Source organism: Littorina saxatilis, linkage group LG2, assembly GCF_037325665.1.
Source record: "Littorina saxatilis isolate snail1 linkage group LG2, US_GU_Lsax_2.0, whole genome shotgun sequence".
NCBI lineage: Eukaryota > Metazoa > Mollusca > Gastropoda > Littorinimorpha > Littorinidae > Littorina > Littorina saxatilis.
The window spans coordinates 98,968,535-98,994,474 of NC_090246.1; the positions used below are offsets into that span (position 1 = coordinate 98,968,535).

Here is a 25,940-nt window from a genome sequence, read left to right on the forward strand (position 1 = left end):
GTAATAACATGTAATAGATGTATATTCCTTTCGATATGCAAATCTTACTGACTTTTGCCAATTCTGATGCTATTTTATTGGTGGGGGGGGGGGACGATTTTTTAATTCCAGGTCTACAATCTTTTCGTTCAATTTTGGATGTACTCTCATTTAAGTGGCTGTCACACGACATCTGTAAAAGAAATCCTCAATCCGTAAGTGGGCCAAATATCCCAAAACAAGCCCCTGTTGGGGTATAGAAGGTTTCATTAATATATATTACTAGTATAAACTTTGCAGCTGAGAGTAAAATAAAATAAAAATTAAATAGTGGTGCAATACTTTCACAGGCAAGTTTATAAATCAATATCGTCCGTCTCTTGAGAAAATTAATAAATCAAAAACACGCCAAATTCTTTCAGATTTTTCAACATTTCGGGTAGTGTAGTCATTCTGAAAGAAATACCACTTCGGTCTATAATCATCCTTGTGTCCGTTCCCCTTTTTACATTTAGTCAAGTTTTGACTAAATGTTTTAACGTAGAGGGGGAATCGAGACGAGGGTCGTGGTGTATGTGTGTGTGTGTGTGTGTGTGTGTGTGTGTGTGTGTGTGTGTGTGTGTGTGTGTGTGTATGTGTGTGTGTGTGTGTGTGTCTGTCTGTCTGTCTGTCTGTGCGCGTGTGTGTGTAGAGCGATTCAGACCAAACTACTGGACCGATCTTTATGAAATTTGACATGAGAGTTCCTGGGAATGATATCCCCGGACGTTTTTTTTCTTTTTTTCGATAAATACCTTTGATAACGTCATATCCGGCTTTTTGTAAAAGTTGAGGCAGCACTGTCACACCCTCATTTTTCAATCAAATGGATTGAAATTTTGGCCAAGCAATCTTCGACGAAGGCCGAACTTCGGTATTGCATTTCAGCTTGGTGGCTTAAAAATTAATTAATGACTTTGGTCATTAAAAATCTGAAAATTGTAAACAAAATAATTTGTTTTTAAAACGATCCAAATTTACGTTCATCTTATTCTTCATCATTTTCTGATTCCAAAAACATATCAATATGTTATATTCGGATTAAAAACAAGCTCTAAAAATTACAAATATAAAAATTATTATTAAAATGAAATTTCCGAAATCGATGTAAAAACAATTTCATCTTATTTCTTGTGAATTCTTGATTCCAAAAACATATAGATGTGATATGTTTGGATTAAAAACACGCTCAGAAAGTTAAAAAGAATAGAGATAAAGAAAAGCGTGCTATCCTTCTCAGCGCAACTACTACCCCGCTCTTCTTGTCAATTTCACTGCCTTTGCATCGAGCTGTGGACTGACGATGCTACGAGTATACGCTCTTGCATTAAAAAGGCAGTGAGTTCAGTTTCATTCTGTTAGTTCGACAGCTTGACTAAATGTTGTAATTTCGCCTTACGCGACTTGTTTGTCTTTTGAAAAGCGTGCTAATACAACTTTGAATTTTAACCCTAACTTACTAAGTTGTGTTCCTTTGTGTCTCTACAACGCTGAGGCTAGTCAAATTAAGAGATAAAGTGTACATCCTTTTCTGAACGACTGTCTTTATCTGGTTGAAAAAATATCATTTTTTACGATTTTGGAAGCATGTCAAAGTTTCACCCCTTTATTGCAATCCCGACCAGATTCCTCCTGCAGCACCTTACACAATGTATGAACAAGTAAAACAAGACTTCAATCAAAAGCAAAAACGTGCACTTGTCTGACAGCAAATACAATATCCTGCACGAATCTGTTTTTATGTTTTGATATATATATCTTCCGTCTCGTGATGTACGACAATGTAAAAACGATGAACAAAACTCTAGCGATATTGCGCGCGGGTGTCACTTACAGACAGACACACACACACACACACACACACACACACACACACAAACACACACACGCACACTCGTACGCACGCAAGTGCACGCAAGCGCACGCACGCGCGCACACACGCACGCACACACGCACATACACACACACACACACACACACGCGCGCGTGCGCGCGCGCGCACACACACACACACACACATTTTATTTTTCGAAAAAATTAACAGAAAATCCAATATTTAGATTATTTGTTTGAAATTTGGTATGGACACAGTTGAATGCACACACAGTTCATTTGCATCTTCAAATCAATCAGTCAATCAATACGATTGGGTGCCGAGGCTGTCAAGTCAGTAGGGGGTGTGACTGCCTTGAGCAGCAACAACTGCCCGGCACCTTCTGGACATGGACTGGATCAGATGCCGGATATCTTGCTGTGGGATGGTGTCCCACTCCTCCTGAAGTGCCTGCAATAGATCGCGGTGATTTGCCGGCGCTTCTTCTCGCCTGCGCACACGTCTGTCCAATTCATCCCAGAGGTGTTCTATCGGGTTCATGTCTGGCGACATGGATGGCCAAGGAAGCACCTGGACATGGTGGTCGGTGAGGAACTGGGTGGTGAGTCGTGCTGTGTGCGGGCGAGCGTTGTCCTGCTGGAATATGGCATCCTGGTCAGCCAGAAGAGGAAGGGCGTGTGGGCGCAGAATTTCCTCCACGTATCGCTGGGCAGTTATGCGCCCTTGGACGTGCACCAGGGTGCTCCTTCCAGCGGTATTGATCGCCCCCCACACCATGACGCCTCCACCACCATGAACGGGTGCCTCATCCACACAGTTGGGCGCGTAACGTTCGTTTACTCTCCGGTAGACCCTCCTCCGACCATCATGTCGCTGGAGCAGGAAGTAGGACTCGTCGCTGAACCACACGTGTCTCCAGTGATTCCGGACGGTCCAGCGAAGGTGCTGGTTGCCCCACTGCACTCGGTTCTGGCGATGGCGGCGGGTGAGGACAGCTCCTCTGTGAGGTCTGCGAGCTCTCAAACCAGCTTCATGCAGGCGGTTCCGCACGGTCTGGTCCGATAATCGGTGTGGCCCGGGGAGAGCCTGGACAGAAGATGAGGCCGACAGGAAACGATTCCGGAGGTGGCGGAGCCGTATGAAGCGGTCGTGAGCAGCAGTTGTCGCCCTTGGTCTTCCCGCTCGTGGCAAGTCAGCAACGGAGCCAGTGGCTTGAAACCTGACCCACAGTCTACTGATGGTGCTCTGGGACACGTGGAAGTGCCTGGCGATTGCACTTTGACTTTGGCCTGCTTGTAAACGACCCAATGCAATTTGGCGGTCTTCTCTGCTCAATCGGGCCATCTTTCGTCGCTGAATTGTCGTCTGATTTCTTTGTGGCGAACAATCCGCTTTTATGGGTTTTGGAAGACATGGTGAGAGCTCAATATTCCCCGAGTTTCACGAGATTACACTGAAGCATGACGAGTGGTCATGCCAAATGAGCAATTTTGACATTGTAGCCACTGATAACGCATGCGTCACGTGCAGAGCTCACTTGTGGCAATGGACGAAAGGTCGACGACCAGATAAACATTTTCTGCAGTTTGGTGGATATCCTTGTAGCCATATAACTAAATTAACCAAATATTACAAGCTATGCGTTTCTTTTTTTGAACAGTATATAAACAGACACATCCAGTTGGAGAATGTCAAACAAAGCATTCAAATTTGAAAAATAGAACGCTCAAACACTAATTCTAAGACCTTTCTCGTGTTTTGTCATCCATTTAACACCCAAGCCGAACTATGTAGCTCTCGGCTCAATTTCAAATGTGTATCTTTAGGAATAGCACATGAAATACTCAGGGGCGAAATGTTGGACGAAAACTACGACTGCTGCAAAAAGACGTCAAATTAAGAATTACGGTCTGGGATTCTCACTCAAAAAACAGCCGTTTTCAATTTCAGTAACTCAGCGCTCAAACGTTAATTTTAAGGCATTCCTGGTGTGTGGTAACATAATTACAACCCCCAACCTTAACTGTATAGCTCTTGGGGCGATGAGAGACAGTCAAGTTCTGGATAGACATTTTCCCTTTAACACTGAAGCCTGTTTCACATTGATCAAGCGTTCATGCATCACAATCTAATCACACACACACACACACACACACACACACACACACACACACACACACACACACACACACACACACACACACACACACGTAATTTACGACATGATAAGTACACTCAGCTCGTTTGCAGGTCGCCCTCTCGGTCGTTGCCTCCAAAAGCTGTTGTCTTAACACAAAAGCCTGTTTCACATTGATCGCGCGTTGATGCATCACAATCTAATCACATGAACGTCTTAGCCACCTTGGCAATTGTCCATAAATATATAAAAGTGTATTGTATACTTGGTGCTAGCAGTGTATGTGTGTACGTGTTGAAGGGTGGTCAGTGTGTGTATGTGTGTGTGTGTGTGTATGTGTGTGTGAGTGTGTGTGTGAGTGTGTATGTGTGTGTGAGTGTGTATGTGTGTGTGTGTGTATGTGTGTGTGTGTGTGTGTGTGTGTGTGTGTGTGTGCGTTAGTACGTGCGCGTGTGCGTGTGCGTTAGTTCGTGCACGTGTGTGCGTATAAGTGCGTGCTTGAGTGTGTGTGTGGTGTCCTTTCGGACATTGCCTTCACGTAAATCTCTGAACGCAGGGTATACCGTTTACCTCATTTACAACAGACAAGACACACAGTCTAAACGTCTGCAAACCGAGCACGTCGTATATCACGACATGAACATTTGACATCACGAAACATTGTAGCAGGGATTCTGTCAAACGAACCACTTCAGACAATTAATATCCTTCCAGCAAAAACTAAAAAAGCTGGCTCACATTGACCTGGGCTTGATGCATCCCAATCTGATTACATGCAGGTCCCGGTAATATCAGGCCAACGGGCCAAAGAAACGAGTGCGTGTGCAAATGCATGTAAGCCTACTTTAGCTACATGATCGTTGTGCCTTCTTTTTCTGTCTGTCTGTCTGTCTGTTTGTCTGTCTGTCTGTCTGTGTCTGTCTGTCTGTCTGTCCGTCTGTGTCTTATTGTATGTCTGTCTCTGTCTCTCTGTCTGTCTCTGTCTCTGTCTTTCTCTCTCTCTCTCTCTCTCTCTCTCTCTCTCTCTCTCTCTCTCTCTCTCTCTCTCTCTTATTGCGCTTCATGTACATAAACTTATATGTTCTACCATTAATGTTTTCATGTAACCTTCCTAGTCATAGTTGTTGTAAAATAGTTTAGTCCCTCTTTTGGGCGAGGGTCAGATGCAAAAAAGCATATCTATGCTTATTTTTGTCACCCTCAAAAAATAAAGATTTGTCATTGTCATTGTCATTGTCTCTCTCTCTCTCTCTCTGATTTGCCAGTGTTCTACCTGACGTTTGAATAAGAAGCTTGTTTGTCATCCTGTCTTCTTACCCTGGTGGCGCCTTGGTCTTAATACAGTTACCATGAATCAAAACATCGAAAGGTCTTCGTTTACGGGCTTAAGTTGAAAGTCGGCAAGGGAAGTAACGTCTCATTGTGAAGCCTATTGCGAGTAATAGCCCCGGGAGGGAATTATCTCCCTTTATGTGACAAAGTAACAAAACTGTGTTCACCTAACATGGGTACTTTTGGTGAGTTGCTTCGCTGGCTGTTTTTATGATCCTTGCATGAATTGATTAAGTATATTGTTTAGTTGTTGTCTGATCTGACAGAACAGTGTCTTTGTCGAGGTGCCCGGCTTGTGCTTCCCAATTGCTTTTCATCTCAGTGTTGAGTATCGTTAAATAATTACAAGAATTGCTTTTAAAGCAGACAATTCACATCGCCACATTTGGTCTTGTATGTACAGGGATCGCGCTAGCTTTTTAAAAAACGCGTAAGTCATACGCAACGAAACGAAAAAAACGCGTCACGGACCAATATTTTTGCGTACTACGAAAACACGTACAGATACAAACAAAACACGCACGAAAGACTTAAAGACACTCCTTACCTAAATACGGCAAGTTTTCCTGTCGAACTCCGCGCACGCCTGTCGAATAACACCCCTGCTGTCTCCAACCTTCGGGCTTTGCGAGTTTGTTTCCCGCTCTAATACGACTAGACACACTTTCCGTCTTTTGGAAGCGCGAGATGGGAGAGCAGCTAATGTCTGTTTCATTATCCGACAAGACATCTGGTAATACCCTCGTTACGTTCGTTTGCGATACTTCGATGCAAAAAGAAACGGACTTTAGTTTTGACGCGCAGATTTCATGTGTGTCGTCACTTCTCGAGCCCTATAGTCAGTTTCAGGATCGGGTGATTATTAAGTCAGAGCAAAAGCGCTGCGTGAAGACAAGAAAAAGTTACAATATTTTTGCGTATGGCTTACGCGGCGCGGCGAAAAAAACGCGTCAGCGACTTTTAAAATGCGTCAAATACGCAAAAATCGTGCGTAAACGCGATCCCTGTATGTAGTGTGTTTGTGTTTGTGTGTGTTTGTGTGTGAGTGTGTGTGTGTGTGTGTGTGTGTGTGTGTGTCTGTGTGTGTGCGTGTTGATGTGTGTGTGTGTGTGTGTGTGTGTGTGTGTGTGTGTGTGTAAGTGTGTGTCTGTCTGTCTGTCCCTGCGTATGCATGCCTCTAATATTTGGACTGTTACAATACACGAGTTACGAGATCTCTAAGCGCGTGTGCGTGTGTGTGTGTGTCTGTCTGTGTGTGTGTGTGTGCATGTTTGTGTATGTGTGCATGTGTTGGCGTGCGTGCGTGCGTGCGTGCATACTAGCGTTTCAGCGTGAAACGATCTGATGATTCGGTAGTCTATGTACTCTATACAATGCAGACATGCTCCATTTACGTACATGAGGTGTCTAAATCTATACCGAAAAAGACAGACAGACAGACAAGAAACAGAGAGTTTTTTGCAGAATTCACGTGGAGCCTAAAATTTCAGCTAAGGCCAAAAAAAAAATTGTCTGTTTCTGGTCACCCGACCGACCCTAAATTTCGGCGCCGACCCTAAACTTTTTTTTTCCAAACTCAAATTGTTTTTTTTTTTTTTTTTTGGTGGAAAAGGACAGGGTGAGAAAATGAACAACAAAAACGTATGAAAACGAAAGTCCGCTGACGATTTGTAAATGTGTTGAGTGTCTTGTCTCTATGTATAGTGAATCCAGTCTCTTTGCGCGATTTTTAAAGTTAGTTTTATTGGTCTACATTTGGGGTAAAAAAAAAAAATTTAAAAAAAATAAAAAAATCCCGACCTACCGACCCTATTTTTTTTAGCCATGTTACCAGAAACAGACAAAAAATTTTTTTTGGGCCTAAACATGTACAGCAAATGTGGTTTTCAAAAAGGAAACTACAACAAAATGCACTGTTGACATTCTTTAATAGGTATCTTTAATATGACATTCGCTTTATACTGACAACATTTTTTTCAAACTCCCCCCACCCTCCTTTAGGAAAAAACATCAGCTACTATACATAAATAGATCCCATTTCACAATAACTCTCTTCCGTATCAATTAAACTTGATTGCGAATAATATTAGGTAGATTGATAATTATGTCAAAATATTCCTCAAATGCATTACCATAACGGCAAATCAAACCATTAAACCATTATCATATGTCACATTAAATTAAGTTGAATGAATAAATCAGAAAAAGTTAGAGTGGTGTATGTTGTTCTGCTTTTATTTCTTTTGACACACTTGGATATGATACCTTGTCTCCCCGTCTCTGTGTGTGTGTGTGTGTGTGTGTGTGTGTGTGTGTGTGTGTGTGTATGTGTGTGTGTATGTGTGTGTGTGTGTGTATGTGTGAGTGTATGTATGTATGTGTGTGTGTGTGTGTGTGTGTGTGTGTAATTGTGTGTGTATGTAATTGTGTACGCGTGTGTAAGTGTGTGTGTGTCTGTATGTTTGTCTTTCTGTCCCTGCGTATGCATGCCTCTGATATTTGGACTGTTACAATACACGAGTGACGAGATCTCTAAGCACATATGCGCAAAAAACATAATATTTTAACTACTTCTTGATAGCTTCACTATCAAATATGTATATAACATTACACCAAAATGTGCATACATGCAACAAATACCTATTATAATAAGAAACAAGAAACATCACAATGACGCAGAAAGGTAAACAAACATCACATAGGTTCATACTTCAGCTAGTGATCCTCATGTATAATTCTGTGCATGATCAATAAATTATAAAAAGCACACTTGGGATAATTTTTCAGCAAGCACAAACATTTTACTGTCAATCAACAAAAACCATGTTAGTGGGTCGTTTTCATTCGAGCTGTATCTGTCTTTGTCATCATTTTTGGTATTGTTTCCCTACTTTTAAATGAGCCCATATTCTATTGTTCATATTTCGTTACTTGTCAGTATAAAACTTCAATTCAAATTTTTGAAAAAGGGTAATTGCCTCTGGAAAACATGTTTGCACTTTTGAACCGCAACTTTTGAATCTAACGAGGCAATCGGTTTCTCACAGAAAGCGGTAATAATGGCCATGGACGCTTCGCAAGAAACAAGAAAGAAAATAAGAAATAAAAATACTCCCTTTTGTAAAGGGGGTCATAGTCCAACAAAAGGGGGCTAAGCACATACATCGTATTATGTGTTTGTATTGTACCAAATTGTATTGTATTGCATTTTATTGTATATTTTACATTGCATTGTATTGCATAGAATTGTATTGTTTTGCATTGCATTTGATTGCCGTGTAGTGTAGTGTATTTATCTTTTATATTGTATTGTATTATATTGTATTGTTCTGTACTCTACAGTATTGCATTGTATTTTACTGCACAGTATTGACTTGTGTTGCGTCGTTTTGTAGTGCAGTGCGTTGTATTGTACTATTTTGCATCGTACTAATTTGGATTGTATTGGATTGTATTTAATGCAAACCGAGCTATGTTTTTTTCTTTTGACTTTAAACTGTATCAACATTCAGTTTCACAAAAATACTTTACCGAGTACTTATTTCACGTCCACCATCTACCCTATTCAGCCAACATCTTTCTCAAGCAATTTATTGTACTCCCTTGCCATGCAGTAAAAGCGAACACAGCAACCAGCATATTTGTGCCTTCGCTCCAGCGATCCGAGCTAGCTCAAAATGGGATATCTGACCAGGTAAATGGTCAGGCTTTTGTGGTGTGGTCAGCACATCATGAAATAATGATAGAAATCGACCACACCACAAGCGAAATGCGTCACGCCTTGGTTGACCTCGCTATGACTTATTGATTATGCGACTAGCGAAGGTATTGTACACCATGATAGATTCTCTTTCTTTCCCTCTCTGAGCTTAGCTTAAATGTTCATACCACTATTGAGGTCGGCTATGTCGATTGGCCGGTGTTATAGTATTGTGTGAAATGTACACGTCTGTATGCGGATTATAGTTCGTTCGTTGTTTTTCGCTATGAATTTTTCAGGTGTGTAAAGGAGAAATGCACAGGGCGAAAAAAAACATGACCGTGTAAAAGCATCACGCTAATAAATTATGCACATTTTAGCTCTTTTTGTCCTCGTGAATTTCAATGTTGTAATCGAGAATTGTACATACACACACAAAAGAAAATTACTGTGTGGAAGCATTACGTTTATAAACAGATGTGAGTACTTTGTTTTCCCCCTTTCTTTCTTCCGTAACGGATACAATCATGTCGACAGAAAAGTGTTACTCTCTTTCAGTCCAGAGATGGATAACTGTAAGACACTGCGTAAGCACATTTTCGTTAATATTGTTTCTGGTGTGGTGTGGTTTGGAAAAAGGTTGGTCTGTTGTTGGTGGTTGGGTGGGTGGGTTCTTCTTCTTCTTCTTCTTCGTACGACGGTTGTGTCAGACTCGGAATCTGGAGGATGCCATGAACATGGACGTTCTTTCCAGGTCCTCCAGTGCTCCCCACATTTTGGTCCTCAGATCTGTTTGGTCAGGCCATGTCTGGATCCGCAGTTGGTGGAGGAGGGGACATGCTTGGAGAACATGTTCTGGAGTCTGATCTCCCTCTCCACAGTCACATGTGGCAGACTCTGCTACACCTATCCTCCTTAGGTGTGCTTTGAGGCAGCAGTGTCCAGTGCGGAGGCGGAAGATGATAGCCTGCTCAGCACGGCTTAGGAGATGGTGGGTGGGTTGATTCGTTGGTTTGTTTGTTGCTTGCTAGTTTGCTTGGGGTGTTTTTAAGTGTAAAGCTCCTTTTGCTGTGAAGGGACATTCTAACGACATGCATAGCAATTCTGTTAAGCATAGATGTCTGAACATTCTTCTTGTTTTCGGTGTATGTGCAATATTGACCCTATGCAACGGAACAAATAAAACGTGTTCAATGCAATATGGACAACAACAACAACAATTTGAGAGAAAAAATAAAGAGCCAAGTTTACCTGCGTATTTGGATTGTAACAAATATTTGTGCCCGTGCAAGACAAATCAAAATTGGTGTCAACACAACTACTGCCTTTACTGTAAGCTGCGCGGGAAGGGTACTACATATGATGAACAAATATAAATCTACTTACATAAGCAACAAAAACTACAGAGAGGGTATAATAAATATAACCATACGCGTGTGACGTCAAAACAAACAAGTCGCGTAAGGCGAAAATACAACATTTAGTCAAGTAGCTGTCGAACTCACAGAATGAAACTGAACGCAATGCAATTTTTCAGCAAGACCGTATACTCGTAGCATCGTCAGTCCACCGCTCATGCTCATGGCAAAGGCAGTGAAATTGACAAGAAGAGCGGTTTAGTAGTTGCGCTGAGAAGGATAGCACGCTTTTCTGTACCTCTCTTCGTTTTAACTTTCTGAGCGTGTTTTTAATCCAAACATATCATATCTATATGTTTTTGGAATCAGGAACCGACAAGGAATAAGATGAAAGTGTTTTTAAATTGATTTCAAAAATTTAATTTTGATAATAATTTTTATATTTTTAATTTTCAGAGCTTGTTTTTAATCCAAATATAACATATTTATATGTTTTTGGAATCAGAAAATGATGGAGAATAAGATAAACGTAAATTTGGATCGTTTTATAAAAAAAATATTTTTTTTACAATTTTCAGATTTTTAATGACCAAAGTCATTAATTAATTTTTAAGCCACCACGCTGAAATGCAATACCGAAGTCCGGGCTTCGTCGAAGACTACTTGACCAAAATTTCAACCAATTTGGTTGAAAAATGAGAGCGTGACAGTGCCGCCTCAACTTTCACGAAAAGCCGGATATGACGTCATCAAAGACATTTATCAAAAAAATGAAAAAAACGTCTCGGGATATCATATCCAGGAACTCTCATGTCAAATTTCATAAAGATCGGTCCAGTAGTTTAGTCTGAATCGCTTTACACACACACACACGCACAGACACACACTGACACACACACACACACACACGCACAGACACACACACATACACCACACCCTCGTCTCGATTCCCCCCTCTACGTTAAAACATTTAGTCAAAACTTGACTAAATGTAAAAACAATCACCACACAAATAATGCGTCTTGTACAAATGTCCGGCAAAAATTCAGCAAAACAAACAAGAGGAAATTAAATTCCATCGACATTTCAGCGTAAAGACCAAATAGATCATTCAGCACTTCTCTCAAAAATGAGTACACAGGTAAGTAAATTATATTCTCAAAGACAGCAGATTCAACATTTTGTAGGCAACCCCCAAAAAATAGGGCTGTCTGCATATTTAAGATAAGCGACGACTTAATACGTGTAAAGACAGTATTTACAAACATCGATTCTTTTAAGAAACAAAGTTCAGCAGATCATATTCATCAGACAGTATTATTAGTGGACGGCTGGTTTGAATGTCGCATATACTATAGTTGTCCCTTGAATGCAACTTTCTTAAACACACGGTTCAGTGCACATGCACTACTATTGGACATTTTTTAGTGGACGGCTGATTTGACTGTTGCATATATATACTAGTGGTGTCTCTTGAAGGTAACTTTATCAAACACACGGTTCAGTGCAGATGCACTAATACAGGTCATTTTGTTCAGGAGGGAAATGATAGAATGATAGAATTTGTCGTATCAAAGTCACAAGGCTGGTCAAACAAATCAGATACCTCAAAGTATCGATGAGAGATTTGTTGTCATAGTATGATGATAGAGATTTGTTGTCATAATATGATGATAGAGATATAAGTTTGTGCTCATCATAAAGAAAAAGCTCTCCTAAAATATTTGTCTCCAATGAGTAATTTTCCAATATTTTTGGATGGGGGAATATTCAATGATATAAAGCCGAGTCACTCACTGACGTAAACAGTTAGTGTGAATTTCAGGGATGTCGTTTGACTTTGGCATATTTTAAAACGCCTGGACGTCTTTGAAATCACCGAAAACGTGTCCGTCATTTCGGTAGAGTAGCCAACGTTTTCAAGCTGCTGAAAAGGCTAAGGTATAAGACTGCCTTAATCTTACGAAAATTTCCCACACATTTATGACCATTTCGGACAATCAAAACTAGCAACGTTCCTAAAATATCCACTTTCATTTTGAGTCCACTTTTCGGCAGAGGAGAGCGGTCTCCCCAAAAAAAAATCGAAAACAGAAAAAATAATTAAATGCGTGTTGTCATCATTTTGCGATTAAATAGGAGCAGCGTCCTCTCATCAGAAGTCCATCGAACATTGTGCGTTCCATGCAACATGCAAACACACTGCAATTGAGCGTAAAAACAGCTCTCACTGGCTAGAGGGCGCCGTAGAGTCAAAATACAACGATTATATAAAATAACTACCACCAGTTCAACTGGACGGATAAGTTACATAACATAACCGACACAACACAAAAATCTCAGATTTTGGATTGTTGGTCTTCGCCCACCGTCGCGATATAACCTTGAACGGTTGAAAACGACGTTAAACACCAAAGAAAGAAAGAAAAAAAGAAAGATCTTCGCCCAAAATTGATTAATTCTGCAAAATTAACTTAAAGGGCAGATTTATCAAATATTCCAACAAGTCCACAGACAAATCTGTAGTTTTTTTGTGTATAAATGATCAGCTTTAACACGCACGTAAATTGTAGTGACGGACGGACTTTTGAATGTAATACAGAAAAATATAACAATGTGTTCACAAGAAAATTTTCAAAACAAGAAAAGGTATATCAATATGACAATGTGTTTACATGTAAATTTAACATGACAAAAAATATCACAGTTAATCCAGCAGCATATTATTATGCATCCTTTGAATATCTCAAGCACTAAACTGAGAACTCAAACCAAAACCCTGCCAAAAATAGCAATAACCCTATACAGCGGATCAAAAGTATTATTCAGCACTGAATGCAAACTACTCATCTCAGTTTTAATTCGGTATAATTTCTTCTACCAAAGACCAGGACCTTGAAATCATCGAAATGTCTAAATCATATGATTCCTTGAATGCCAAGAGGCAGAAAAGTTGCTCTGCGTTTAGGCTACCTCTGGTTATTTTGTTTCCCTTTCCTGGGTAGTTAGGAAACATTACTCGACGAATATTTGCCTTGACCTGATTTACTTGATTGTTCTGACGAAGAATCACAACACTCAGAAAACACCGACAGTTAACCTCTTTGATGTTTTGTATTTTTCATCCCAGCCTCAAAACAAAAACAATCTACAGCCAACATCAATAAGGTTACCGTGTTACAAATGTCATCAATCTCAGCTCGCAGCAATGACAATCTTGTATTTTCCTCTTCACTTCCACAACCAAAAATGGTCACGTATTTCGAGAGCTTCTTTGGCCACTTTTCAACAAATCTTCCCGACTAGGTTTTTATTGCGAAAAAAAACAAAACCCATTCGTCAAATACCTAAATAAAACGGTCGGACTGCGTATTTAGTTGCAATCTATATCACAGTCACACCGAGAATCATCCTCGGTAAGCTCATGCTTTTTGTAGAGAAGTTCTCCAACTCATTTTTGATGGCAAAGCATAAGTAAAGCTTAACAATAATGCCTCCTGCCAGTTCAAAACGTCGATCCCCTTGAAACGATCACAATATTCGTCCAAAATCCGGTTACACAGTTTGAAAGTGTTTGTTCGCGGTAATGACCCGATTCAGCCCCAAGTTAGGTTCCCGTCGCCGTGAGTGAATCTCAGATGTTTGCTTTTTTCAGGATGTGACGTCACTTTTTCGGGGCGTATTCGGGAGAATGCCCTGATCACTTTTACATTTCAGCGCAAGATCAGAGCACAGACACTCTTCATATTTGACCCCCCCCCCCCCCCCCCCAACTCCATCCCCATCCACTACCTTTTGGCGATCCTTACCCATTCAAAAACTACTACTAAATAGTGTTTACTTCACAACTTCACACAAAGGCATTGGTGTTGCATTAACTCTGAAAAAAAAAACGATTTTAGAAAGGGTACACAATTGTTGTGGTCTATGTGCAAGCATTGTACACAAGTTGGGGTATACCGTTGGTAACTTTCGTAATAGTTTTCCATCGCGCGCAGTGACCCTTCTACACGACTCTGCTTAATGTTACACTTTTATTTCTACTCAGAGTCTCGTTTTACACAGTTATAAAACACCACTCTCCGAGAGAGCCTAGCCTGTGCAGATGTTAGAACTTTATAACTGTTGTCCACCCTTCACTAAGATCTATATAAGCACGTTTCCAGGCTTTTACTTCTAAATATAATGTTACTTAAGTATTATCGTAATGTTCACATGCCTGTCTTTGTCCTTTAAATCCTGCAAACGTTTAATCGTACATGAAATGGGAATGTTTAAATTCCAAAACTTATGCACCCAAGGTAACTCAACCATAACTGTCTTTGGCCCGTATTTTTGTTGTTTCAAATAACCCCGAGGAAATCAGTGTTCAGTCTTGCCCTGTCCCAGAACTAAAGCGAGCTACACAGTGCTCTCCGGTCAGTATTGTTCCTGTTTCAGATAACCTCGAAGAAAAATGTTTGAAGTCTTTCCTTTACCGGAACTACAGCGAGCTTCACAATATTCGATTCCGGAAACGGTCTCCAAAGCACTATTGCAGCTCGATTTCGGAAGCGGTCTTCGGCACTGTTGTTGCTCGATTACGGAGTCGGTTTTCGATACTGTCGAAGCTCGATTCCGGAATCGATCTTCAGCTTTTTGTTCCAGCGCGATTCCGGAATTGTTCGGAAGAAGTCATTCTTACTCGATCATGATCTTCTGGGACTGCGGATGACCGTTCTGGTTCTGGTTGCTGTCCAGCTTGCCCACCCCTCCGTACTTCTCGATCTCCTTGGTCTGTTCCTTGTCCTTCTCGTCGTCCATGGGCTCGATCCGAGGAGCGTAGCGCAGCTTGAAGTTGGTGTCGTGGCCGCTGCCCAGTTCCGACACGTCCCACACCTTGAGGCAGCCGTCGTACGACGAGGTGAAGAGACGGCCTTCCACCAACTGCGAAATGAGCAAGGTCAAGGTCAAGGTCAGAGTTAAATAGCGTGTCTAGTAAACAAAACTAGCTAAATATGTTCTTATAAAAATCATGAGAAGTTCAGGGTTAATGGTACTAACCCAACAGTATTTGTTTAAAAGAAAATGTAATGCATGAGAAGCTATGTCACACATAAATCATCATCATCATCATCATCATCATCATCATCATCATCATCATCATCATCATCATCATCATCGTCATCCCTTTTAATATATAAATCAAACTGTACAATTAGGTCGACCAGACTTAATAGCATGGCTACAAGTTACTGTCCCTACTTCCAAAATCAAAATGATATCTTATTTCTAAGGTCATGGCCCCAGTAAGTGTCTGTAGCTAAGGATTTGATTAAGTAATATCAAACAGAACGTCAGGGTATACTCTACTTTTGCTTTATATGGGATCATTGTTGTAATTCTTACCTGGACATTTAAAAATCAAGCAAATGCAGACTATAACCATCATAAGAGTTATTGTTTCTGACGCGAACATTTTAATTTTTTAAGAAAATTCACTGCATCAAATTTAAAATGAAACAATCAGATCGATAAAGTGTAAAACGGTTATCTTATGCATATCTTATCTACAGTAACATAGTTAATCGAGTCTTAAGAAAAATATAACAGCTTGTGGTTTGAGAATAATCATCTCACGTGATATCAATAACAAATGAACTTACACTTTGTAAGAAGCATAAAAGTGAATTTTAATTGGTTAAAACATTATATTTCCTTTAAGTTTATGCACATATCCTGTTTACATTTAAGCATCACGTTATTATTCTCAAGAGCAATCTGATCTAAAGTTTTATTCAGATTTAAAACCATCCGTCATTAAACAAATTCAAACTTCATTTAACGATTAGACACTGAAGCCTTAGCAACATCACAAACGCTTATCGATATATTATAAACAAGTTACAGCGCAGCGGGAGAAAGAAAGGGAATATGCCCGTATTTCTGAAACTACTATCAAGCATTATAAATTCCTATGATAAACAGGCACCCACGTGTAGATGGGAAAGGAATAAACAAAAATCGGTAGCAGACACAAATTAAAAAAACAAAATGCAGAGCAAGTTGGTAAATTATAACATCAAAGAAAACAAGTGCACCTCTAAAAAGCCAAGCAATCAAAAGCAATTTTAAATCAGGGCAAAAATTAATCGCGTATTATCTTTTTTATTGTTTGCAAGGTTGCCCTAGATCTTCATATTAATTAAACTTCCCAAACTGGTTTTTTTTCTGGAAACTTGCCTTTAAAGCATTACCTTTTGAACTATCAAATTGTGTTAATCATTTGTGAGATGTTACTGATTATGATCGAAGTGATAGGTACTCAGTGCAGCAAAACTGTAAACGTTAGAGCTTGCCAGTTTTAAATAAATGTCCGTTTGGCTTGCATTTGCCATCACAATGCTGTGAGGTGATTCGACGCTGTAAATCTTTACGCATGCACTCTCATGAATAAATATATTTCCAAACACAGTATTTCCTTTACTCCCATGCAAAATGTATCAAACAGCACACAGCATGCAAGGTAACTGGCGAAAGGTAAACTCCAAAATGCAAGCGGGCTGACAGGTCCATTTTCAAGCCTCCGGGTCAATCACAACAGTCCATGCGCATGCGTGAATGAAGGGGGGGAGTCACTCTTGCTACCTGTATGTTTGTGACGATACCCGTATGTCCCTTGAATTCTCTCAACAGAGATCCCGTTCTCGCGTTGAAACATCTTGTAAGACAATCCCCACATGCCGTAAACACTAGCGGTCAGAAATAAAATACAAAAAAGGTTAAACAGGTTAGATTGCATCGCTGAGGAATCTAAGCATCGCAAACAACACAATTATGCGGAACACACATACACATGTAGTTAAACAGCGTGTGCATCTTGACTTCACGACAAATGAACAAATAGTACACAGTACACGTACATACTAAGCTTAAAACCTGCTTATCAGCAGATATTTCAAAACCAAACTGAACACATGAAAGCACACTAAGCACGTACATGTTCACAAGACAAGATTGGTCCATCAGCAGCAGGACATGGACTCGTTGCGAATTTAGTAAATTGCAAAGGTATATGACAGCAGAATGATGTAGTGGAAGTTGTTAGTAAAAAAAGAACTGAGTGAACTCTGTTTCTCTGAAAATCATTTCCCAGCTTTTCAACGTCTTGCATTCTGGAAGTATTTGACCCATGACCGCAGAACACAGAGAGCATTTGGGATCTAGCTGAGTCACTTTCAGAATAAAGGTAAAATAAAAGCCAGTTTGATCTGAATTGTAGACAGGCTTTTGCCAAACCTCAATTGCCATTTAACACAACACAATCAGATTGAAGGCTGTTACATGTCACTAGAGGCGCACAATTGTGAAAATGGAAGTGGAGTCCACTTCTTGAGCGGGGAAGTGGTCTCCAATTACCCAGATATCATCGATAGACTCAACGCAAAAGAAATGCGCAGTAAGCTAAATATATATTCAGAGGATTCAGAATTACACATGGTGCTCAATAATTCAGACCTAATGCCTGTCTACCAGTCTACTCATGACTGACACCTACTCTGGATTTTGAATTGCACATTGCGCTCAATAATTCAGCCCGTCTCCCAGTCCCAGTCTACTTTCGCCTGACACTGACGCACTGCTTCTTGTTTTCGTGTGACCTGCACTGCTGGTGAAAATTAATCAGTCTTAACCCAGCGCAATTGTTTCTCACGCAACTTCTTCAGTTGAATGTCTTCGTTTGACATAGTCTGCTTGCAGACATTATAGGGTTCATTATCTGCAAAGAAGCCATTTGAGAAAAACATCTCAAACATCAGTCGAAGTAATACGCTAGATGCGTGTTTGTTAGCAAATTGAGACAGAAGTCTTGAAGAAGCCTGCACATATTTGTATCTGCTGTGCAAACAGCTGAAGAAATTGTGTCAAGAACAGAAGGAATGCTTCTGGGTGCACCCCAAAAAGCGACAGTGATCAAAGTTTCTGCGAAGTGCAATATGTCAGTGAAGCGTGTGCTTGTGCAGAAAAAGCCTCAACAATGAGGACTCCAGAGTGCAAAACGTCACGCTAACTACACTACCAGTTCAGAATTGGAAAACACGGAAGATACCCTTCGTCATATCTTGCTACACCAAAACACTAATGAGGTGTGAGCGATAGAGTATAACATTTGAAACAGTAAGATCAGTAACATGGGTGGGACTGAAAACTTTCATGAATTCTGAAGAATTTTAAGGGGTATTTGGGGGCCCCCAGACGCTGAAGGATTTGTATAATTAACAACCCAAAAAACGTCAGCACAGACATTGCGAATCCGGATTTCCGGTATATACCGGAAGAATCCCACCCACCATGTGACCATGCAGTAAAGAATGACTGTCGGTGAAGGATTTAGACCTGGTTCAGAGAACATGAGAGACAGAACACATCAGATTTGTTGTATACGGCAAATTGCTTTGGAAAATACTGCACTTTACACTTACTTAGCCACGGGCTTAAATACAAGTCTGTGAACATAGATGACCGTTTGGGATCAACTGGCAGATGTCTTAGCATCCAGAAAAGAAATGCGGGGTTGACATCTGATTCAAAGAGTGATGGTCATAACGAGAAAGACAAAGTAAGTTAGATAGTACATACGGTAAATAGCTTTGCAAAAGCTACACTTACATTTTTGATTAGTGGGGTACACAAAATAAAAATAAAAGTCGTAAAGTTCTATGGGTAGGAGTAGCTACTAGAATGTTTGAAAATAAATTAATTCTGTGCTCAGTTAGTTTTATCTCACCAACAAGAGAGAGAGAGAGAGAGAGAGAGAGAGAGAGAGAGAGAGAGAGAGAGAGAGAGACAGAGAGAGAGACAGAGAGACAGAGGGAGGGAGAGAGAGAACTGTCAGTCGAGGATTGAAAGAAGAAATAATAAACGGGAATTGAAAACCCAGCAAATCGGTTTGATGGATGAGAAAGGGGGAACTGAAGAACGTAAATAATCGCTCGGATCTAGACAATTAGTTGCCTGCACGAAGGTGAGTCTGAACGGATTAGTAGTCACTCATTTAATGAAGCAGGATGGGTATTCTTCTGTCACAGGACAAAAGGGAAAGATCCACAAACAAGAGGAAACGGTGCTACACGTACACAGATTATGAATAGAGGTGGTTTAAGTATAATTCAACGCCACCAACAACATCCGAACTAATAGAGTAGATAACTACACGTGCAAGAACGACTACTAATGTCACACAAGTGTAGAAAATATTGCCCACAAAAATGCAAGAAAGGCTATGATCCTGCTAGTGAAACAAAGAGAATTGCTGAAAAAAAGAAAGAAGGAAGGAGAGCTGAAACTAATGGGGGGGGGGGGTTATGGGGTGAGGTGTGGGGGCAGGGGGGTTGAGAGTGACCTGTATAGCAGTGATGGTGCTCTCGTGGCCTGGCATCTCGCGCAGTTGTTCGCCGGTTTTGGCGTCAAACACACGGCATATGGCATCCCCACAGGCGGTGAACACTGCAAGTCACGTGACACAACACGTGCAACACGTCAGAGCGAACAAGTCAATTCTCGGACAGACACATGCAAGAAATGGGGACGTGATCATAGGGGTGTCGGATCGCGTTAAGGGCGGGGGTGGGGGAGGGGGGATGGGGGGGGGGGTGTTCAGGTCTCCCATTTTGACAAACCCACGACCAAACAAACACTGGTCAGCACTTGAACAAACAAAATGTTAAACAACTAAATTAAAAGTAAATTTATCACAAACGCTCGAACAAACAACGACACGACGAAACAAACAAGACAGGCTGAACTGAATCCCGCTTGACAACTTGTTATTACTACAGATCGCTCACGACGAGCAGACTATTATCGGACAATGACAGAAACATACTGGACAAACACTCGGCCATACATACATCACACTCACAAACAATACACTGATGAGAAACATAATATATGAAACACTTGTAAGGAGAAATCCACGTTTCGTGTGATTCATTGTTCAGTCCTCTTGACGACCACACAAAACTCCAGGATGACGCAGGAAGCACATGGACATCTCAACGCACAATGTACAATACAGTTTACATCGTTGTAACTGACTGAAACTGCAGTTTTCAGACACTCGCGTCTATGGACGTTAGAGACACGTGTTGACACACGAAAACGCACACACTCACAGAGTGAAAATGTCCGGACAACACGTTGACACACGAACACGCACACATTCACAGAATGTAAATGTCCGGACAACACGCTTTCACACGACGCACATTGTACGTAAATACACAAGATATGTCACAATGTCAAGTTCTGTGAATGCCATGAATAGGGTTGTGAGTAATACTGCACGTACTCTCAACGAGACACATTTATCAACTTGTTCAATTTCTCAAACTAAATGTTCTAAAACTCATTCCATTTGATGGTTAAAGACAACGACAAAAAGTATTTACCTGCGACATTCTAGTTGTGTTTGTTGCAAGTCGACAATGTGTTTTAACTTCGTGAATATGAAGTATGCAGTATTTGTGTCAAATTGTGAGTCTGTGAATGTGTGATAAACAATGTTTTTCAACAAGTGACATGCATGCAACGATGATACAACGACACACGTGATCAAATACATGACGATTTGCGCAGTGACGTAATGATACGCAAAGCACTTCCAATCTCGACATCATCGACAAACCAGGTAACTTTCATCAAAGTGCATTTTGAAAAATGTTAAGTTGTTTTTATTTAGGAAATGTGAACCCTATCTGTTGAATCGAATACAAACAAATCTGTATAAAAGCAAGATGCCCGTAAGATTCATTAAGATCTATGTATACTCTCAGGGCTGATGATTAATTAAATCACAAAAGTAAACCGACTCTATTTCGATAAAGTGTTACAGAAAGGCTTTGAAAAGGCTCAACAATGCATGGACATTTGAAGGATGTTACAGTCACAGGATGTTCTTGTTTGCTGTAATCCCCGATCCCTTCCAGGGCCAGAAACTGTGACTGCAAAATGTCTGTCCTTCTAATCATGAGGTTGTGGTCTTAGATTCCAGTAAGAGCTAGGGGCTTGGAAAAGAAGATGGGTCATTCTCCAGAGCTGGGTACCAGGGGAAACCATGTTACGAAGTTGACTTTCCTTTACTGAACTGAGACATTTTAACCATACGCATTGATTTCCTTAATAAATACTTGTTCCATATATATCCTTGGCCTGCAGATAAAGAATTATAATTAGGAACAGTTGCACAGTTTGTTTGTCTACGTTCAGTAAATTACAAGGATTTTAAAGTAAGTCAACTTCGTAACAGGAAAACAAAAGGTTGTGACATGGATTTAAACACAAAACATCCGGAAAAAAGAAGACACAAATATATATTATGTGTTTTGTTGCATGTCTGTATCATTATCTAACTGGAGAACTACTGAAATAAGTACAGATACTACGTTCTAGTTGCCATTGAATGTACGTTATCATAGTTTAAAGGACTGACAATGCATGTCACAAAATGGTACCCAGCTCTAGAGAACAACCCAGATGCTTTTGTTTTTCATTACACGTTGTGATCTTAGATTCCAGTAGGAGCTAGGAGCTTGGAAAAGATGATGCTTTTGTTTTTTATCACACGTTGTGATCTTAGATTCCAGTAGGAGCTAGGAGCTTGGAAAAGATGATGCTTTTGTTTTTTATCACACGTAGTGGTCTTAGATTACAGTAGGAGCTAGGAGCTTGGAAAGGATGATGCTTTTGTTTTTTTATCACACGTTGTGGTCTTAGATTACAGTAAGAGCTAGGGGCTTGGAAAAGAAGATGCTTTTGTTTTTTATTACACGTCGTGATCTTAGATTCCAGTAAGAGCTACAGGGGCTTGGAAAAGAAGATAGATATAAATGCTTCTTTTTTTCATTACACGTCGTGATCTTAGATTCGAGTAGGAGCTAGGGGCTTGGAAAAGAAGATGTTTTTGTTTTTTATCACACGTTGTGATCTTAGATTCCAGTAGGAGCTAGGAGCTTGGAAAGAAGATGCTTTTGTTTTTTATTACACGTCGTGATCTTAGATTCCAGTAAGAGCTAGGGGCTTGGAAAAGAAGATAGATATAGATGCTTTGTTTTCTTCATTACACGTCGTGATCTTAGATTCGAGTAAGAGCTAGGAGCTTGGAAAAGAAGATGCTTTTGATGTTTCATCACACGTTGTGATCTTAGATTCCAGTGAGAGCTAGGAGCTTGGAAAAGATTATGCTTTTGTTTTTTATCACACGTTGTGATCTTAGATTCCAGTAGGAGCTAGGAGCTTGGAAAAGATGATGCTTTTGTTTTTTTATCACACGTTGTGATCTTAGATTCCAGTAAGAGCTAGGGGCTTGGAAAAGAAGATGCTTTTGTTTTTTATTACACGTCGTGATCTTAGATTCCAGTAAGAGCTATATGGGCTTGGAAAAGAAGATAGACATTAATGCTTTTTTTTTAATTACACGTCGTGATCTTAGATTCGAGTAGGAGCTAGGGGCTTGGAAAAGAAGATGCTTTTGTTTTTTATCACACGTTGTGATCTTAGATTCCAGTAGGAGCTAGGAGCTTGGAAAGAAGATGCTTTTGTTTTTTATTACACGTCGTGATCTTAGATTCCAGTAAGAGCTAGGAGCTTGGAAAGAAGATGCTTTTGTTTTTTATTACACGTCGTGATCTTAGATTCCAGTAGGAGCTAGGAGCTTGGAAAAGAAGATGATTTTGTTTTTCACTACACGTTGTGATCTTAGATTCAAGTAAGAGCTAGTAGCTTGGAAAAGAAGATGATTTTGTTTTTCATTACACGTTGTGATCTTAGATTCAAGTAAGAGCTAGGAGCTTGGAAAAGAAGATGATTTTGTTTTTCATGAAGTTATACGGGTTTTTTGGAGAAGGGGGGGGGGGGGGGGATGAAAGAGACAGAAAATTACACGAGAGGATTGGAAGAGAGAGGGCAGTGTACCGAAGGCTCATCAAGTGACATAATTGCAGCAACTGCATGATGGGAAGTGGGGTGAGGAGACGGATTGAGGAAGAGGGATTAGACGAGATAGTTTTAGGAAGGGGATGGGGAGAGAGGGGGCTGGGAAGCAGCGTCCGATAGCCGTTGACGGCTATCATTTCCCTATCGATTGGCAGATTGTATCGATTAGCCGTAGATATACCGCGTGATAGAAGTTACAAAATAATGAGCTTTATTGTCGAGTGTTCGCCACATGCCAACAGGGGAATGTTACACCTCCCCAGTGTATTCTGTGTGTGCACATGCTATCATCGCTCTCGCGGTCGTAGTGGAACTTCTGTGTGTGTATTCATTTCAGCGTGTAATGTTCGGATTGAAGTTGCAATAAAGCATTCAGTATAATCATCGTGCGCAGAGCTTGCGAACACGCTGTTTGTTCTTAAATTCAGTCTCATCACCATGCGCGAGTTAATCTGACATCTTCCAAAACTTGATTGATGTCTTTTGATGTAGTTGTATTTGCTGGACAATGAGTGTTTGTGTTTGTGTCTGCTGAACGTTGTATCAGCTGACTACGCATTACTTTTTTTTTTATCTATTGTTCAAATGTGTGTGTGTGTGTGTGTGTGTGTGTGTGTGTGTGTGTGTGTGTGTGTGTGTGTGTGTGTGTGTGTGTGTGTGTGTGTGTGTGTGTGTGTGTGTGTGTGTGTGTGTGTGTGTGTGTGTGTGTGTCTGTGTGTGTGTGTGTGTGTGTGTGTCTGTGTGTGCCGTCTTCCTTCAACAGGGTGTGCCCCTGTAATAATATCCCAACATCCACCAGTAATATAAAACTTCAGTAAACAGAACGTAATTATATTTCTTGTCTTCTCCAGACAGTGAACGTACCCATGCCGTCGTAGATCTTGATGACGCTGACGGTGTGCTTGTGGCCCTTGTACAGCCGTGTTTGCTCCCCGAACTCCGTGACCCAGGCGCGTCCCGTGTGGTCCGAGCTGCCGGTGTACATGATTTTGTTCACCACCTGTAACACAGTACGTGCACACCGTGCACCAACATTAGAAGCAAGACAAAACTGAATATTTGTTGATTCAATCGAGCCCGGTAGCTCAGTTGTTAGAGCATTGGACTTGTGATCTGGGGGTCACGGGGTTGAATCCGAGCCAGGACGAACACGGGTCAACTTTATGTGCAGACTCAGAGTCGGTATCCATGTTCCACCCCGTGTCATCACTGTGGCACGTTAAAGACCTCGGTCATTCTGCCATAAGTGCACGTGGCTGATTACACCTGAACACGCACACACCTGGGTAGCACCACTCTGGTGCTGCTAGCTTTCCACTGAGAGGAAGCGACCCCAATTTCCCAGCAATGGGACAATACAGTCATGAAAAGGAAAAGGAAAAAATGTAAGTGCACAGCCCTTGTTCATCGATATTTACTGTGACGAAAGCAGATACACATGGAACCTGACTGTAAATAGCTCAGTTGGTAAAGAACTGAATTTGTGATCCTCGGCTGACAGGTTGGAGAAGGGGCAATTTTATGTTATGTCGCAGAGACGCTATCCATGTCTCGCCTCTGTGTCACCGCTGTGGCATGTCAAAGGGCTTAGCAGAGTAGCTGGAAGTGCAGGTGGCTATTTAAATCTGAAAACGAACAACTCTTGCTACTGTCAGCTTTCCAATGGGAGGAAGTGATCCGAATTTTCCGTCATTGCAATAATAAAGTATCAATAAATAAATCAATAGATACATAAATACATAAATACACAAATACATAAATACATAAATAAATAAATAAATAAATAAATAAATAAATGGAGTGTAACCCTTGTTCCCTTCCTTACCAGAAGAACCGGTCCCAGTGCAACACCCGAAAGGCAAACCTAACACATACTATACGTAGTACCAGCGATCGAGGCGCTTGGGAACACTAAAGAGGTTAAGAGGGGATAGGACGATGAATACTTACTTCTCGGAACCCAAACTTCAAGACGATAACGACAATGATATTGACGAAGACGTCGACAACAACAACAACAGCAATAACAATGACGGTATCGACAATGGCGACCTCCAGCAGAGGATAGGGAATAAGGAAGAGGATTTTGTGGTCACCAACTGGTGCTCATAAGCCATATCTGACCACCTGCGGACATAAGACGACAAGTTCCTAAGCACAGAGATTACAGAGATGGGAGGGGGGGGGGGGGGGGTGAGTGCAAGTCTTCATGATCTGCTCTTGATCCGCTTAGGGAATACCATCGGGCATCGAAGATGTAGCGATGTCGTATGAAACCTCTAAACCTCTCCGTGTGGTCTCGGATAAGTGACTACATTTTCAGTGTTAAAAATATATTTGTGTTCGCGTACTCCAAAGGACTTGTAACATTCATTTTAATGAACTCGCTTTGATCGTTTGTTTGTTTTTGTAATTCTCGCAAAGCGACATCATGAGATGCAGAAAAGCACCTTCCATCTCGTGTAAGAAATCGTGCAAATCATCATAGATCCTTCCAGGCTTTTACATGAGATGAGAGCACCCTTCCACTGGGGCAAATACCACAAAGCTGCGACCTGGCTGCTTTCAATGCAGGGCTGTATTTGTTTC

The 25,940-nt window shown here is 40.8% G+C and overlaps 1 protein-coding gene across 3 annotated transcripts in view; it reads right to left on the reverse strand.

The window, feature by feature from the left end:
• Nucleotides 1–7,232: 7,232 nt before the first annotated feature.
• Nucleotides 7,233–25,940, reverse strand: part of LOC138960288 (WD repeat-containing protein 86-like) — a 48,732-nt gene continuing 30,024 nt past the window's right edge. For all 3 annotated transcript variants that reach the window (XM_070332119.1, XM_070332118.1, XM_070332117.1), the window contains exons 3-5: nt 24,216–24,351; nt 19,762–19,865; nt 7,233–15,305 (exon numbers count right to left, since the gene is read on the reverse strand). In XM_070332119.1, coding sequence (XP_070188220.1) covers nt 15,060–15,305; nt 19,762–19,865; nt 24,216–24,351 — 486 coding nt within the window. In that variant the 3' untranslated portion in view covers nt 7,233–15,059. The remainder of the gene's footprint in view (nt 15,306–19,761; nt 19,866–24,215; nt 24,352–25,940) is intronic.